The 15,675-nt window shown below is 41.9% G+C and overlaps 1 protein-coding gene across 2 annotated transcripts in view; it reads right to left on the bottom strand.

The window, feature by feature from the left end:
* DBN1 (drebrin 1) overlaps positions 1-15,675 on the bottom strand; it is a 335,364-nt gene that overhangs the window by 31,262 nt on the left and 288,427 nt on the right. For both annotated transcript variants that reach the window (XM_053717068.1, XM_053717067.1), the window contains one exon: positions 1,530-1,656. In XM_053717068.1, the coding sequence (XP_053573043.1) occupies positions 1,530-1,656 (127 nt within the window). The remainder of the gene's footprint in view (positions 1-1,529; positions 1,657-15,675) is intronic.

The following is a 15,675-nucleotide window of genomic DNA, read 5'->3' as shown; positions in this document are numbered from 1 at the left end:
ATCCCTTTTCCTCCACACCATATACCAAAATGTTTGTAGATCTTTGGAGCAAGGTCCTACATCTCGTCTATCAATGTATCTTCATTAGCCTGCTCTGTTTTTTGTGGGGGGGTTTTAAACCATGAATCATTATTGTCCTCATGGACCCTTATGTTTGTACCCAGTGCAACAAACATGGTGGTGCTTTACAAATAAATTAATTATAATAATAATAAACCATAAGATCCTTTATCTAAAACAGAGAAGCCTACTTTCAAATAAGGGGTCTCATGACACTATTAGTCATCATATTAGTATAACGGAACTAGACTCATTTTTTTTGGTGTCATGGCTTATAAAAGTAACACACATTTTGGGCAGTAACCTAAGTTAAAAAAAAAAAGTCTCAGTGATATTCTATAGACACTACATACAGTACTATTTATTGGTGCAAGATTTTTGTGTTTGGTGGTATTTTTGTTATATGTTTCTATACTTAATAGTTTGTATTTATACCTGCCCAAATTTCATCAAAATGAAGCGTCAACCCTTTGCGCAGTTGTTAAATTTGTCCAATACTATATAGTTGGATATTCTATTCTTACTCATTATCTGCATTAAGGGTTGACGAATCTAATTTTTAATACATAATATATAAAATTCTACATTTAGGTGTTCTGGAAGGGCGAATTGATGCTAAATGTGCAACTGTACAATGTTTTACTGAGAAATTTATAAAATAATGACTCGTATGCTGTTCACCATGTACACTATAGAAAATTACATATAACTAACTTGTTTCTTGCATTCTAGGTGGAAACGTTCTGCCCATTTTGGTTATATCTAAAAAACGTAACAATCTGTGTAGATAACTCGCATTAAAAAAAAATATGCATTTAAGAAGTGTAAAATTTCTATAAATGGCATCAACACATGTTAATCCATTTTGTAGTAATTGCTACAAGTTACATTTACATAGGGCAGCAAAAAAGGTTTAATAAAAACAGGTTGAGTGCATCTTGTGACAAGAAAGTGATCTATCCGTCTCGGGTTCTATATTGGTGATTTGAGGGTCAACTTTATGATATATTGGACAATTTAGGTAAATAAAACAAATTTGTTCAAATAGTTATTAAAAGATTTTAAAAAAAAGGGGGGGGGATAAGTGTAAAGCTGGAGGATTTATGCTGGAGAATGTGCACTGAATGCCAAGCATACACATGTATATTCACCGTAACAACTTACTTGGGTAGAGCAGGTGACTTCTAAGACCACAGAGCTCAGGAAGTGTGTTCTGTCTCCAGAAACGGAGAAGAAAACACCATGTTCTGTATTTATAAAAGTTTAGCAGCTTTGTTAGCACGTTTCTTCTCAAAATTTTACAGAGAAACAATGAAACTGAAGATTAAAATAAAAAATATGGATATGGAACAAGTAGATCTGTCAATAAAAAGGGTCTACAGTCAAATTGCAAATTGGTCTCTCATACAATGCAGTGATTGTGGTTGTACAATCTGCTACACATCAATTTATACGGCCCTGCATATCACCTATATCGTTCTCTTCACCTGTCCGAGGTGTCAGGAGTGTAGAGACGGAATCTGTAGTGGCTCTTTCTACTTGTCTGAAGAATTCTCGTGGGTTCTCTGTGCGCTGAGCAATAATGGCTGCAGCCTCCTGTTTGTAAAAACGTTAAAAACGCTGTTTAATGAAACTGTACCTGAAATAATTGTCTGTGAAATTGTTTTATGGTAAAAGCGATTACAGAGATGTTAAAAGCGCTAGAAACTTCTATCATGAATATTTAAAAAAAAAAACATGCCAACTCTTAAAGAAGTTTATTTTTAAAGGGACAGTCTACACCAGAATATTTATTGTTTAAAAAGATAGATAATCCCTTTATTACCCATTCCCCAGTTTTGCACAACCAGTTATATAAATACACTTTTTACCTCTATGATTACCTTGTATCTAAGCCTCTGCAGACTGACCCTTTTTTCCGTTCTTTTGACAGATATCCATTTTAGCCAATCAGACCTGGCTCACCTAAACTCCACATGCGTGAGCACAGTGTTATCTATATGACACACATGAACTAACACCCTCTAGTGATAAAAAACTGTCATAATGCCCTGAGAGAAGAGGCGGCCTTCAAGGGCTTAGAAAACAGAATTTATGTTTACCTGATAAATTACTTTCTCCAACGGTGTGTCCGGTCCACGGCGTCATCCTTACTTGTGGGATATTCTCTTCCCCAACAGGAAATGGCAAAGAGCCCAGCAAAGCTGGTCACATGATCCCTCCTAGGCTCCGCCTACCCCAGTCATTCGACCGACGTTAAGGAGGAATATTTGCATAGGAGAAACCATATGGTACCGTGGTGACTGTAGTTAAAGAAAATAAATTATCAGACCTGATTAAAAAAACCAGGGCGGGCCGTGGACCGGACACACCGTTGGAGAAAGTAATTTATCAGGTAAACATAAATTCTGTTTTCTCCAACATAGGTGTGTCCGGTCCACGGCGTCATCCTTACTTGTGGGAACCAATACCAAAGCTTTAGGACACGGATGAAGGGAGGGAGCAAATCAGGTCACCTAAATGGAAGGCACCACGGCTTGCAAAACCTTTCTCCCAAAAATAGCCTCAGAAGAAGCAAAAGTATCAAACTTGTAAAATTTGGTAAAAGTGTGCAGTGAAGACCAAGTCGCTGCCCTACATATCTGATCAACAGAAGCCTCGTTCTTGAAGGCCCATGTGGAAGCCACAGCCCTAGTGGAATGAGCTGTGATTCTTTCGGGAGGCTGCCGTCCGGCAGTCTCGTAAGCCAATCTGATGATGCTTTTAATCCAAAAAGAGAGAGAGATAGAAGTTGCTTTTTTACCTCTCCTTTTACCGGAATAAACAACAAACAAGGAAGATGTTTGTCTAAAATCCTTTGTAGCATCTAAATAGAATTTTAGAGCGCGAACAACATCCAAATTGTGCAACAAACGTTCCTTCTTTGAAACTGGTTTCGGACACAGAGAAGGTACGATAATCTCCTGGTTAATGTTTTTGTTAGAAACAACTTTTGGAAGAAAGCCAGGTTTAGTACGTAAAACCACCTTATCTGCATGGAACACCAGATAAGGAGGAGAACACTGCAGAGCAGATAATTCTGAAACTCTTCTGGCAGAAGAAATTGCAACTAAAAACAAAACTTTCCAAGATAATAACTTAATATCAACGGAATGCAAGGGTTCAAACGGAACCCCCTGAAGAACTGAAAGAACTAAATTGAGACTCCAAGGAGGAGTCAAAGGTTTGTAAACAGGCTTAATTCTAACCAGAGCCTGAACAAAGGCTTGAACATCTGGCACAGCAGCCAGTTTTTTGTGAAGTAACACCGACAAGGCAGAAATCTGTCCCTTCAGGGAACTTGCAGATAATCCTTTTTCCAATCCTTCTTGAAGGAAGGATAGAATCCTAGGAATCTTAACCTTGTCCCAAGGGAATCCTTTAGATTCACACCAACAAATATATTTTTTCCAAATTTTGTGGTAAATCTTTCTAGCTACAGGCTTTCTGGCCTGAACAAGAGTATCGATAACAGAATCTGAGAACCCTCGCTTCGATAAAATCAAGCGTTCAATCTCCAAGCAGTCAGCTGGAGTGAAACCAGATTCGGATGTTCGAACGGACCCTGAACAAGAAGGTCTCGTCTCAAAGGTAGCTTCCAAGGAGGAGCCGATGACATATTCACCAGATCTGCATACCAAGTCCTGCGTGGCCACGCAGGAGCTATCAAGATCACCGACGCCCTCTCCTGATTGATCCTGGCTACCAGCCTGGGGATGAGAGGAAACGGCGGGAACACATAAGCTAGTTTGAAGGTCCAAGGTGCTACTAGTGCATCCACTAGAGCCGCCTTGGGATCCCTGGATCTGGACCCGTAGCAAGGAACTTTGAAGTTCTGACGAGAGGCCATCAGATCCATGTCTGGAATGCCCCACAGCTGAGTGACTTGGGCAAAGATTTCCGGATGGAGTTCCCACTCCCCCGGATGCAATGTCTGACGACTCAGAAAATCCGCTTCCCAATTTTCCACTCCTGGGATGTGGATAGCAGACAGGTGGCAGGAGTGAGACTCCGCCCATAGAATGATTTTGGTCACTTCTTCCATCGCTAGGGAACTCCTTGTTCCCCCCTGATGGTTGATGTACGCAACAGTTGTCATGTTGTCTGATTGAAACCGTATGAACTTGGCCCTTGCTAGCTGAGGCCAAGCCTTGAGAGCATTGAATATCGCTCTCAGTTCCAGAATATTTATCGGTAGAAGAGATTCTTCCCGAGACCAAAGACCCTGAGCTTTCAGGGATCCCCAGACCGCGCCCCAGCCCATCAGACTGGCGTCGGTCGTGACAATGACCCACTCTGGTCTGCGGAATGTCATCCCTTGTGACAGGTTGTCCAGGGACAGCCACCAACGGAGTGAGTCTCTGGTCCTCTGATTTACTTGTATCTTCGGAGACAAGTCTGTATAGTCCCCATTCCACTGACTGAGCATGCACAGTTGTAATGGTCTTAGATGAATGCGCGCAAAAGGAACTATGTCCATTGCCGCTACCATCAACCCGATCACTTCCATGCATTGAGCTATGGAAGGAAGAGGAACGGAATGAAGTATCCGACAAGAGTCTAGAAGTTTTGTTTTTCTGGCCTCTGTCAGAAAAATCCTCATTTCTAAGGAGTCTATTATTGTTCCCAAGAAGGGAACCCTTGTTGACGGGGATAGAGAACTCTTTTCCACGTTCACTTTCCATCCGTGAGATCTGAGAAAGGCGAGGACAATGTCCGTGTGAGCCTTTGCTTGAGGAAGGGACGACGCTTGAATCAGAATGTCGTCCAAGTAAGGTACTACAGCAATGCCCCTTGGTCTTAGCACAGCTAGAAGGGACCCTAGTACCTTTGTGAAAATCCTTGGAGCAGTGGCTAATCCGAAAGGAAGCGCCACGAACTGGTAATGTTTGTCCAGGAATGCGAACCTTAGGAACCGATGATGTTCCTTGTGTATAGGAATATGTAGATACGCATCCTTTAAATCCACCGTGGTCATGAATTGACCTTCCTGGATGGAAGGAAGAATAGTTCGAATGGTTTCCATCTTGAACGATGGAACCTTGAGAAACTTGTTTAAGATCTTGAGATCTAAGATTGGTCTGAACGTTCCCTCTTTTTTGGGAACTATGAACAGATTGGAGTAGAACCCCATCCCTTGTTCTCTTAATGGAACAGGATGAATCACTCCCATTTTTAACAGGTCTTCTACACAATGTAAGAATGCCTGTCTTTTTATGTGGTCTGAAGACAACTGAGACCTGTGGAACCTCCCCCTTGGGGGAAGTCCCTTGAATTCCAGAAGATAACCTTGGGAGACTATTTCTAGCGCCCAAGGATCCAGAACATCTCTTGCCCAAGCCTGAGCGAAGAGAGAGAGTCTGCCCCCCACCAGATCCGGACCCGGATCGGGGGCCAACATTTCATGCTGTCTTGGTAGCAGTGGCAGGTTTCTTGGCCTGCTTTCCCTTGTTCCAGCCTTGCATTGGTCTCCAAGCTGGCTTGGCTTGAGAAGTATTACCCTCTTGCTTAGAGGACGTAGCACCTTGGGCTGGTCCGTTTCTACGAAAGGGCCGAAAATTAGGTTTATTTTTTGCCTTGAAAGGCCGATCCTGAGGAAGGGCGTGGCCCTTACCCCCAGTGATATCAGAGATAATCTCTTTCAAGTCAGGGCCAAACAGCGTTTTCCCCTTGAAAGGAATGTTAAGTAGCTTGTTCTTGGAAGACGCATCAGCCGACCAAGATTTCAACCAAAGCGCTCTGCGCGCCACAATAGCAAACCCAGAATTCTTAGCCGCTAACCTAGCCAATTGCAAAGTGGCGTCTAGGGTGAAAGAATTAGCCAATTTGAGAGCATTGATTCTGTCCATAATCTCCTCAAAAGGAGGAGAATCACTATCGACCGCCTTTATCAGATCATCGAACCAGAAACATGCGGCTGTAGCGACAGGGACAATGCATGAAATTGGTTGTAGAAGGTAACCTTGCTGAACAAACATCTTTTTAAGCAAACCTTCTAATTTTTTATCCATAGGATCTTTGAAAGCACAACTATCCTCTATGGGTATAGTGGTGCGTTTGTTTAAAGTGGAAACCGCTCCCTCGACCTTGGGGACTGTCTGCCATAAGTCCTTTCTGGGGTCGACCATAGGAAACAATTTTTTAAATATGGGGGGAGGGACGAAAGGAATACCGGGCCTTTCCCATTCTTTATTAACAATGTCCGCCACCCGCTTGGGTATAGGAAAAGCTTCTGGGAGCCCCGGCACCTCTAGGAACTTGTCCATTTTACATAGTTTCTCTGGGATGACCAACTTGTCACAATCATCCAGAGTGGATAATACCTCCTTAAGCAGAATGCGGAGATGTTCCAACTTAAATTTAAATGCAATCACATCAGGTTCAGCCTGTTGAGAAATGTTCCCTGAATCAGTAATTTCTCCCTCAGACAAAACCTCCCTGGCCCCATCAGACTGGGTTAGGGGCCCTTCAGAAATATTATTATCAGCGTCGTCATGCTCTTCAGTATCTAAAACAGAGCAGCCGCGCTTACGCTGATAAGTGTTCATTTTGGCTAAAATGTTTTTGACAGAATTATCCATTACAGCCGTTAATTGTTGCATAGTAAGGAGTATTGGCGCGCTAGATGTACTAGGGGCCTCCTGAGTGGGCAAGACTCGTGTAGACGAAGGAGGGAATGATGCAGTACCATGCTTACTCCCCTCACTTGAGGAATCATCTTGGGCATCATTGTCATTATCACATAAATCACATTTATTTAAATGAATAGATAAAATGATTCCTCAAGGCTAAATATGTGTTAATAATGAATCGATTTAGCCCAGAAAAAGCCTACAGTCTTAATAAGCCCTTGTGAAGCCCTTATTTACGATCGTAATAAACATGGCTTACCGGATCCCATAGGGAAAATGACAGCTTCCAGCATTACATCGTCTTGTTAGAATGTGTCATACCTCAAGCAGCAAGAGACTGCTCACTGTTCCCCCAACTGAAGTTAATTGCTCTCAACAGTCCTGTGTGGAACAGCCATGGATTTTAGTGACGGTTGCTAAAATCATTTTCCTCATACAAACAGAAATCTTCATCTCTTTTCTGTTTCTGAGTAAATAGTACATACCAGCACTATTTCAAAATAACAAACTCTTGATTGAATAATAAAAACTACAGTTAAACACTAAAAAACTCTAAGCCATCTCCGTGGAGATGTTGCCTGTACAACGGCAAAGAGAATGACTGGGGTAGGCGGAGCCTAGGAGGGATCATGTGACCAGCTTTGCTGGGCTCTTTGCCATTTCCTGTTGGGGAAGAGAATATCCCACAAGTAAGGATGACGCCGTGGACCGGACACACCTATGTTGGAGAAATTAGCATACGAACCTCCTAGGTTTAGCTTTCAACTAAGTATATAAAGAGAACAAAGTAAAATTGGTAATAAAAGTAAATTTGAACATTGTTTAAAATTGCATTCTCTATCTGAATCATGAAAGTATATTTTGGACTAGACTGTCCCTTTAAACTAAGAGAAAGTGAATGGTTGTGCAACACTGTTTTGTGGGTTCAAGTTCAATTGCTGATAAGAACAATGTCCACCGTTCTATTGGCGACGACATGTCACACAAGCATAACACAAAGCACTTTCCTTACAGAACAGAAAAGGAAGCCCTGGAGGAGAAAATGTAAGTGAAGCAGAGTGAAGTAATTAAGGGTTCATTTTAGGTCGGGTTGACCTTGGGAGGAGATATCTAGGGATAGTGAGTGACAGGATGTAATGCAATTTTTTGATGAAGTCCCCTTCCTTTTCTATACACTTCAAGATAATTTGTTGCAGTTGCCGGGGGTGCTTCCCTTGAGCCAACCTCCTGGCAGTACAGGAAAGACTTTAGCATGGGGTCTGATATCTGAGTAGAGTTGTTACTGAGGCTGTGAGGCAAGAATTACTGTTTAATTTATTGGGATCAATGTTGACTATTTCTAATGCATTTGTTAAAAAAATAGCCGCTTCTTTTATAACTCAAACAACAACAAAATGATATAGTAAAACTACATAACTGAGGAGCTTCTACAATATTTCTGTACATTTTGTCACATGCACATTGGCTGAGTTAGATAAACATAATTTATGCTTACCTGATAAATTAATTTCTTTCATGGCAGTGATAGTCCACGAGCCATCACATGTGGGATTCAATTCCTAACCACCAGAGTAGGCAAAAACATATAATTTATGCGTGCCTGATAAATTATTTTCTTTCTTCGAAGTGAGAGAGAACGAATCAAATCATAACCTATGGGAAATACTTCACCTGGCCACCAGGAGGCGGCAAAGACTCCCCAAACAGAGCATTAACTATCTCTCCCACTTTCCCTACCCTCTCAGTAGTTCAAGCCGAGGATAAGGAAAAGTAGAGAGATAAAAGGGGTAAAGGTGTGTCATAAGACTAAGCCAGTACATTATATCAGGGTGGGTTCGTGGACTGTAACTGCCAGGAAAGAAAATACATTTATCAGGTAATTATGTCTTATTAGTGGCAGTGAGTCCACAAAATCCATTCATAACCTATGGGAAACCAATACACAAGCTGTGTAAGAGTTCAGTGGTGAGTCGGGTTAATAAACTATGCGCTGTGGGGGTAAAAGCTATGGAGTCTAAAAGAAGTAATCTCAAAAACTTCAAATATAGGTAAATTTTGGGAAGGATAAGACTCTTAAGCGCTCTTGCTTAATTACCCAATATGGAAAGATAGTCTTACTATGTAATTTGAATCAATAAGTTCTGTTTATTTTGAAGAAAATATAGATACAAACAGTTAGATCTGAAAGTTTGAAATAAAAATGTTAGTTAAAACAAATATTTAAAACAAATAGTTAAAACCAGTAGGTTGGCCAACCTAAAAACAGTATAATATGCTATAATTTCATAGATGTATTGAATAAGCAAGTTAATATATTTGTATATATTTGGAAATACTTGAACTTGGGTAAAGATTGCAGATATTATTTATGGATCTGGTGTGGAGCAATTTTAAGATGCAGTAGAGTATTCACAAAGAATATTTGCAATGTTTAGTGATATTTAAAAAAGTTTTTTTCATACAAGCAATTTCAATCAATAGTATCAGCATTAAAACGTAGAAAAGATTACATAAAATGATCTAGTAAAATACTGAATGGATGAAAGTCTTTTTGTAGAGAACCTGGAAATAGCAGTGGACTGCTTAAGCAGGGATGTGTAAAAAGGGTGGAAGTCTTTATTGCGGCAAATTGTATGCGCAACAATGTACTGCTTATTAAGCTTTAGGTGTTGAGCCCTCCGTAAATGTTTATGTGGGCGTGTCACTAGACAGGTTTTTTTGAAATCTGCAAAAGTAGAGTTATAGAGTACTGCTTTGTTTTTAGCGTGATCCGCTTTCTTTATGTACTCACTGTTACGGGTGTTTTTAGCTGTTTTCGCTGTTAGTCTGTCTCTGTTCTTTTAATTTCCGTGTTGTCCGTTCTTGAGTGACTTTTATCCGCACTGTGTGATCCTGATGGGATGGGTGCTGGAATAGTTGCAATGGTGTGTGGTTACTGCTCCCGACCGCTGGTTTTTCTGTTCTTTGGGTCGGTGCAGTTTTTCCGTACTCTCTTTGTTTTAGAGTAAACAGGTTTTCTTCTTGCCTGACGGGTATACTTCTGTTGTTTCTTGGCAGTCCAAATTAAGATTTGACTAAAAAGTTTCCGGTTTGTTTGTAGAGACGCTTTATGTATCTTGCAAGCGTTATATTGTAGATCAGATGTTGGTTTTGCGGTCCACTTAAAGGGTGAACCTTGTGGAAATCTTCCAAATATAAAAGGAGTTAGCTCTGTACTCTCTTTGTTTCAGAGTACTTCCCTTTGCAGGTGTCAGCTGGTTCCTTCTTGCTGGCTATTATTAAGTGTGCTTCTGTTGTTTTTTGGCGGTCCAAAAAAAAGGACTAAGTGGTTTGCGGTTTATTTGTAGAAACGCTTTATGTTCCTTTCAAGCGTTAGTTTGTAAATCAGGTGTTGGCTTTGCGGTCCACTTCCAAGAGTGAACTTGTGGAAATCTTTAAGGTAGCAAGAAGTTAGCAACGCGTTTCAGCTGTTTAAAACAGCCTTTATCAAGCATGTCCTTGCAATTGTGGGTGTAGGGTTTTTATACCCCATGTTGTTATTCTATTGGGTTCCATCTGTTTCATACAGCGTATCCTATTGGTTGAGTGTATGGATACTTTTGATTGGTTCCTGATAAATCTTATTCATCATTTCGTTACTACATTTGTATTTGACAAGAGTGTAACTATGTATCTCTTATATTTAGTGATAAGTTTAACTTGATATTTTGGATGATCATACTGAGTATTGTTTTCAATTGTTTAAATATAAATATAAACATTTTTGACAAACATATATACATTACTATATTCTTATCAGAGAGTCTTTCCATATGGGGCTGGTGGGTCAATGTACAATTTTAATAAAACATTGTAGAATTATATACGGTTATGTTATAACAGAATTTATGCTTACCTGATAAATTACTTTCTCCAACGGTGTGTCCGGTCCACGGCGTCATCCTTACTTGTGGGGAATATCTCTTCCCCAACAGGAAATGGCAAAGAGCCCAGCAAAAGCTGTCCATATAGTCCCTCCTAGGCTCCGCCCACCCCAGTCATTCGACCGACGGACAGGAGGAAAAAAACAGGAGAAACTATAGGGTGCCGTGGTGACTGTAGTTAGAGAAAATAATTAATCAAACCTGATTAAAAAACCAGGGCGGGCCGTGGACCGGACACACCGTTGGAGAAAGTAATTTATCAGGTAAGCATAAATTCTGTTTTCTCCAACATTGGTGTGTCCGGTCCACGGCGTCATCCTTACTTGTGGGAACCAATACCAAAGCTTTAGGACACGGATGAAGGGAGGGAGCAAATCAGGTTACCTAAACAGAAGGCACCACGGCTTGCAAAACCTTTCTCCCAAAAATAGCCTCAGAAGAAGCAAAAGTATCAAATTTGTAAAATTTAGCAAAAGTGTGCAGGGAAGACCAAGTCGCTGCCTTACATATCTGATCAACAGAAGCCTCGTTCTTGAAGGCCCATGTGGAAGCCACAGCCCTAGTGGAGTGAGCTGTGATTCTTTCAGGAGGCTGCCGTCCGGCAGTCTCGTAAGCCAATCGGATGATGCTTTTAAGCCAAAAGGAAAGAGAGGTAGAAGTCGCTTTTAGACCTCTCCTTTTACCAGAATAGACGACAAACAGAGAAGATGTTTGTCTGAACTCTTTTGTAGCTTCTAAATAGAATTTTAGAGCACGGACTACATCTAAATTGTGTAACAAACGTTCCTTCTTTGAACCTGGATTCGGACACAAAGAAGGTACAACTATCTCCTGGTTAATATTTTTGTTGGAAACAACCTTTGGAAGAAAACCAGGCTTAGTACGCAAAACAACCTTATCTGAATGGAACACCAGATAGGGAGGAGTACACTGCAGAGCAGATAACTCAGAAACTCTTCTAGCAGAAGAAATAGCAACCAAAACAAAACTTTCCAAGATAACAACTTAATATCTATGGAATGTAAAGGTTCAAACGGAACCCCTTGGAGAACTGAAAGAACTAGATTTAGACTCCAGGGAGGAGTCAAAGGTCTGTAAACAGGCTTGATCCTAACCAGAGCCTGAACAAATGCTTGAACATCTGGCACAGCTGCCAGTCGTTTGTGTAAGACAGATAAAGCAGAAATCTGTCCCTTTAGGGAACTCGCTGATAATCCCTTATCCAAACCTTCTTGTAGAAAGGAAAGGATCTTAGGAATTTTGATCTTATTCCATAAGAATCCCTTGGATTCACACCAGCAGATATATCTTTTCCATATTTTATGGTAAATTTTTCAAGTTACCGGTTTTCTGGCCTGAACCAAAGTATCTATCACGGAATCTGAAAACCCACGCTTTGATAGAATCAAGCGTTCAATTTCCAAGCCGTCAGCTGGAGGGAGACTAGATTTGGATGTTCGAATGGACCCTGTACAAGAAGATCCTGTCTCAAAGGTAGCTTCCATGGTGGAACCGATGACATATTCACCAGGTCTGCATACCAAGTCCTGCGTGGCCACGCAGGAGCTATCAAGATCACCGAGGCCCTCTCCTGCTTGATCCTGGCTACCAGCCTGGGAATGAGAGGAAACGGTGGAAACACATAAGCTAGGTTGAAGGTCCAAGGCGCTACTAGTGCATCCACTAGAGTCGCCTTGGGATCCCTGGATCTGGACCCGTAGCAAGGAACCTTGAAGTTCTGACGAGACGCCATCAGATCCATGTCTGGAATGCCCCATAATTGAGTTAACTGGGCAAAGATCTCCGGGTGGAGTTCCCACTCCCCCGGATGTAATGTCTGACGACTCAGATAATCCGCCTCCCAGTTTTCCACTCCTGGGATGTGGATCGCAGATAGGTGGCAGGAGTGATCCTCCGCTCATTTTATTATTTTGGTCACTTCTCTCATCGCCAGGGAACTCCTTGTTCCCCCCTGATGATTGATATAAGTAACAGTCGTCATGTTGTCTGATTGGAATCTTATGAATCTGGCCTTTGCTAGTTGAGGCCAAGCCCTGAGAGCATTGAATATCGCTCTTAGTTCCAGAATGTTTATCGGGAGAAGAGACTCTTCCCAAGACCATAGTCCCTGAGCTTTCAGGGATTCCCAGACCGCGCCCCAGCCCACTAGACTGGCGTCGGTCGTGACGATGACCCAACTCTGGTCTGCGGAAGCTCATTCCCTGGGACAGGTGGTCCAGGGTTAGCCACCAACGGAGTGAGTCTCTGGTCTTCTGATCTACTTGAATCACTGGAGACAAGTCTGTATAGTCCCCATTCCACTGTTTCAGCATGCACAGCTGTAATGGTCTTAGATGAATTCGCGCAAAAGGAACTATGTCCATTGCTGCAACCATCAATCCTACCACTTCCATGCACTGAGCTACGGAAGGACGTGGAATAGAATGAAGAACTTGACAAGCGTTTAGAAGTTTTGACTTTCTGACTTCTGTCAGGAAAATCCTCATTTCTAAAGAATCTATTATTGTTCCCAAGAAAGGAACTCTTGTCGACGGAGACAGGGAACTCTTTTCTATGTTAACCTTCCATCCGTGAGATCTTAGAAAGGCCAGAACGATGTCTGTGTGAGCCTTTGCCTTTGAAAGAGACGACGCTTGTATTAGAATGTCGTCCAAGTAAGGTACTACTGCAATGCCCCTTGGTCTTAGAACCGCTAGAAGGGACCCGAGTACCTTTGTGAAAATCCTTGGAGCAGTGGCTCACCCGAATGGGAGGGCCACAAACTGGAAATGTTTGTCCAGAAAGGCGAACCTTAGGAACTGATGATGATCTTTGTGGATAGGAATATGTAGATACGCATCCTTTAGATCCACGGTAGTCATAAATTGACCTTCCTGGATTGTAGGTAGAATCGTTCGAATGGTTTCCATTTTGAACGATGGTACTCTGAGAAATTTGTTTAGGATCTTCAAATCCAGAATTGGTCTGAAAGTTCCCTCTTTTTTGGGAACTACAAACAGATTTGAGTAAAATCCCATTCCTTGTTCCGCCGTTGGAACTGGGTGTATCACTCCCATTTTTAATAGGTCTTCTACACAATGTAAGAATGCCTGTCTCTTTATTTGGTTTGAGGATAAGTGAGACATGTGGAACCTTCCCCTTGGGGGTAGTTCCTTGAATTCCAGAAAATAACCCTGAGAAACTATTTCTAGTGCCCAGGAATCCTGAACATCTCTTGCCCAAGCCTGAGCAAAGAGAGAGAGTCTGCCCCCTACTAGATCCGGTCCCGGATCGGGGGCTACTCCTTCATGCTGTTTTGTTAGCAGCAGCAGGCTTCTTGGCCTGCTTACCCTTGTTCCAGCCTTGCATCGGTTTCCAGGCTGGTTTGGTTTGTGAAGCATTACCCTCTAGTTTAGAGGATGCGGAGTTGGAGGCCGGTCCGTTCCTGAAATTGCGAAAGGAACGAAAAACAGAATTTATGTTTACCTGATAAATTACTTTCTCCAACGGTGTGTCCGGTCCACGGCGTCATCCTTACTTGTGGGATATTCTCTTCCCCAACAGGAAATGGCAAAGAGCCCAGCAAAGCTGGTCACATGATCCCTCCTAGGCTCCGCCTACCCCAGTCATTCGACCGACGTTAAGGAGGAATATTTGCATAGGAGAAACCATATGATACCGTGGTGACTGTAGTTAAAGAAAATAAATTATCAGACCTGATTAAAAAACCAGGGCGGGCCGTGGACCGGACACACCGTTGGAGAAAGTAATTTATCAGGTAAACATAAATTCTGTTTTCTCCAACATAGGTGTGTCCGGTCCACGGCGTCATCCTTACTTGTGGGAACCAATACCAAAGCTTTAGGACACGGATGAAGGGAGGGAGCAAATCAGGTCACCTAAATGGAAGGCACCACGGCTTGCAAAACCTTTCTCCCAAAAATAGCCTCAGAAGAAGCAAAAGTATCAAACTTGTAAAATTTGGTAAAAGTGTGCAGTGAAGACCAAGTCGCTGCCCTACATATCTGATCAACAGAAGCCTCGTTCTTGAAGGCCCATGTGGAAGCCACAGCCCTAGTGGAAGGAGCTGTGATCCTTTCAGGAGGCTGCCGTCCGGCAGTCTCGTAAGCCAATCTGATGATGCTTTTAATCCAAAAAGAGAGAGAGGTAGAAGTTGCTTTTTGACCTCTCCTTTTACCAGAATAAACAACAAACAAGGAAGATGTTTGTCTAAAATCCTTTGTAGCATCTAAATAGAATTTTAGAGCGCGAACAACATCCAAATTGTGCAACAAACGTTCCTTCTTCGAAACTGGTTTCGGACACAGAGAAGGCACGACTATCTCCTGGTTAATGTTTTTGTTAGAAACAACTTTTGGAAGAAAACCAGGTTAGTACGTAAAACCACCTTATCTGCATGGAACACCAGATAAGGAGGAGAACACTGCAGAGCAGATAATTCTGAAACTCTTCTAGCAGAAGAAATTGCAACCAAAAACAAAACTTTCCAAGATAATAACTTAATATCAACGGAATGTAAGGGTTCAAACGGAACCCCCTGAAGAACTGAAAGAACTAAGTTGAGACTCCAAGGAGGAGTCAAAGGTTTGTAAACAGGCTTGATTCTAACCAGAGCCTGAACAAAGGCTTGAACATCTGGCACAGCTGCCAGCTTTTTGTGAAGTAACACAGACAAGGCAGAAATCTGTCCCATCAAGGAACTTGCAGATAATCCTTTTTCCAATCCTTCTCGAAGGAAGGATAGACTCTTAGGAATCTTAACCTTGTCCCAAGGGAATCCTTTAGATTCACACCAACCGATATATTTTTTCCAAATTTTGTGGTAAATTTTTCTAGTTACAGGCTTTCTGGCCTGAACAAGAGTATCAATAACAGAATCTGAGAACCCTCGCTTTGATAAGATCAAGCGTTCAATCTCCAAGCAGTCAGCTGGAGTGGGACCAGATTCGGATGTTCGAACGGACCTTGAACAAGAAGGTCTCGTCTCAAAGGTAGCTTCC

Source organism: Bombina bombina, chromosome 6 (assembly GCF_027579735.1).
Source record: "Bombina bombina isolate aBomBom1 chromosome 6, aBomBom1.pri, whole genome shotgun sequence".
Taxonomy (NCBI): Eukaryota; Metazoa; Chordata; class Amphibia; order Anura; family Bombinatoridae; genus Bombina; species Bombina bombina.
This window is presented reverse-complemented; position numbering and strand designations above follow the sequence as displayed.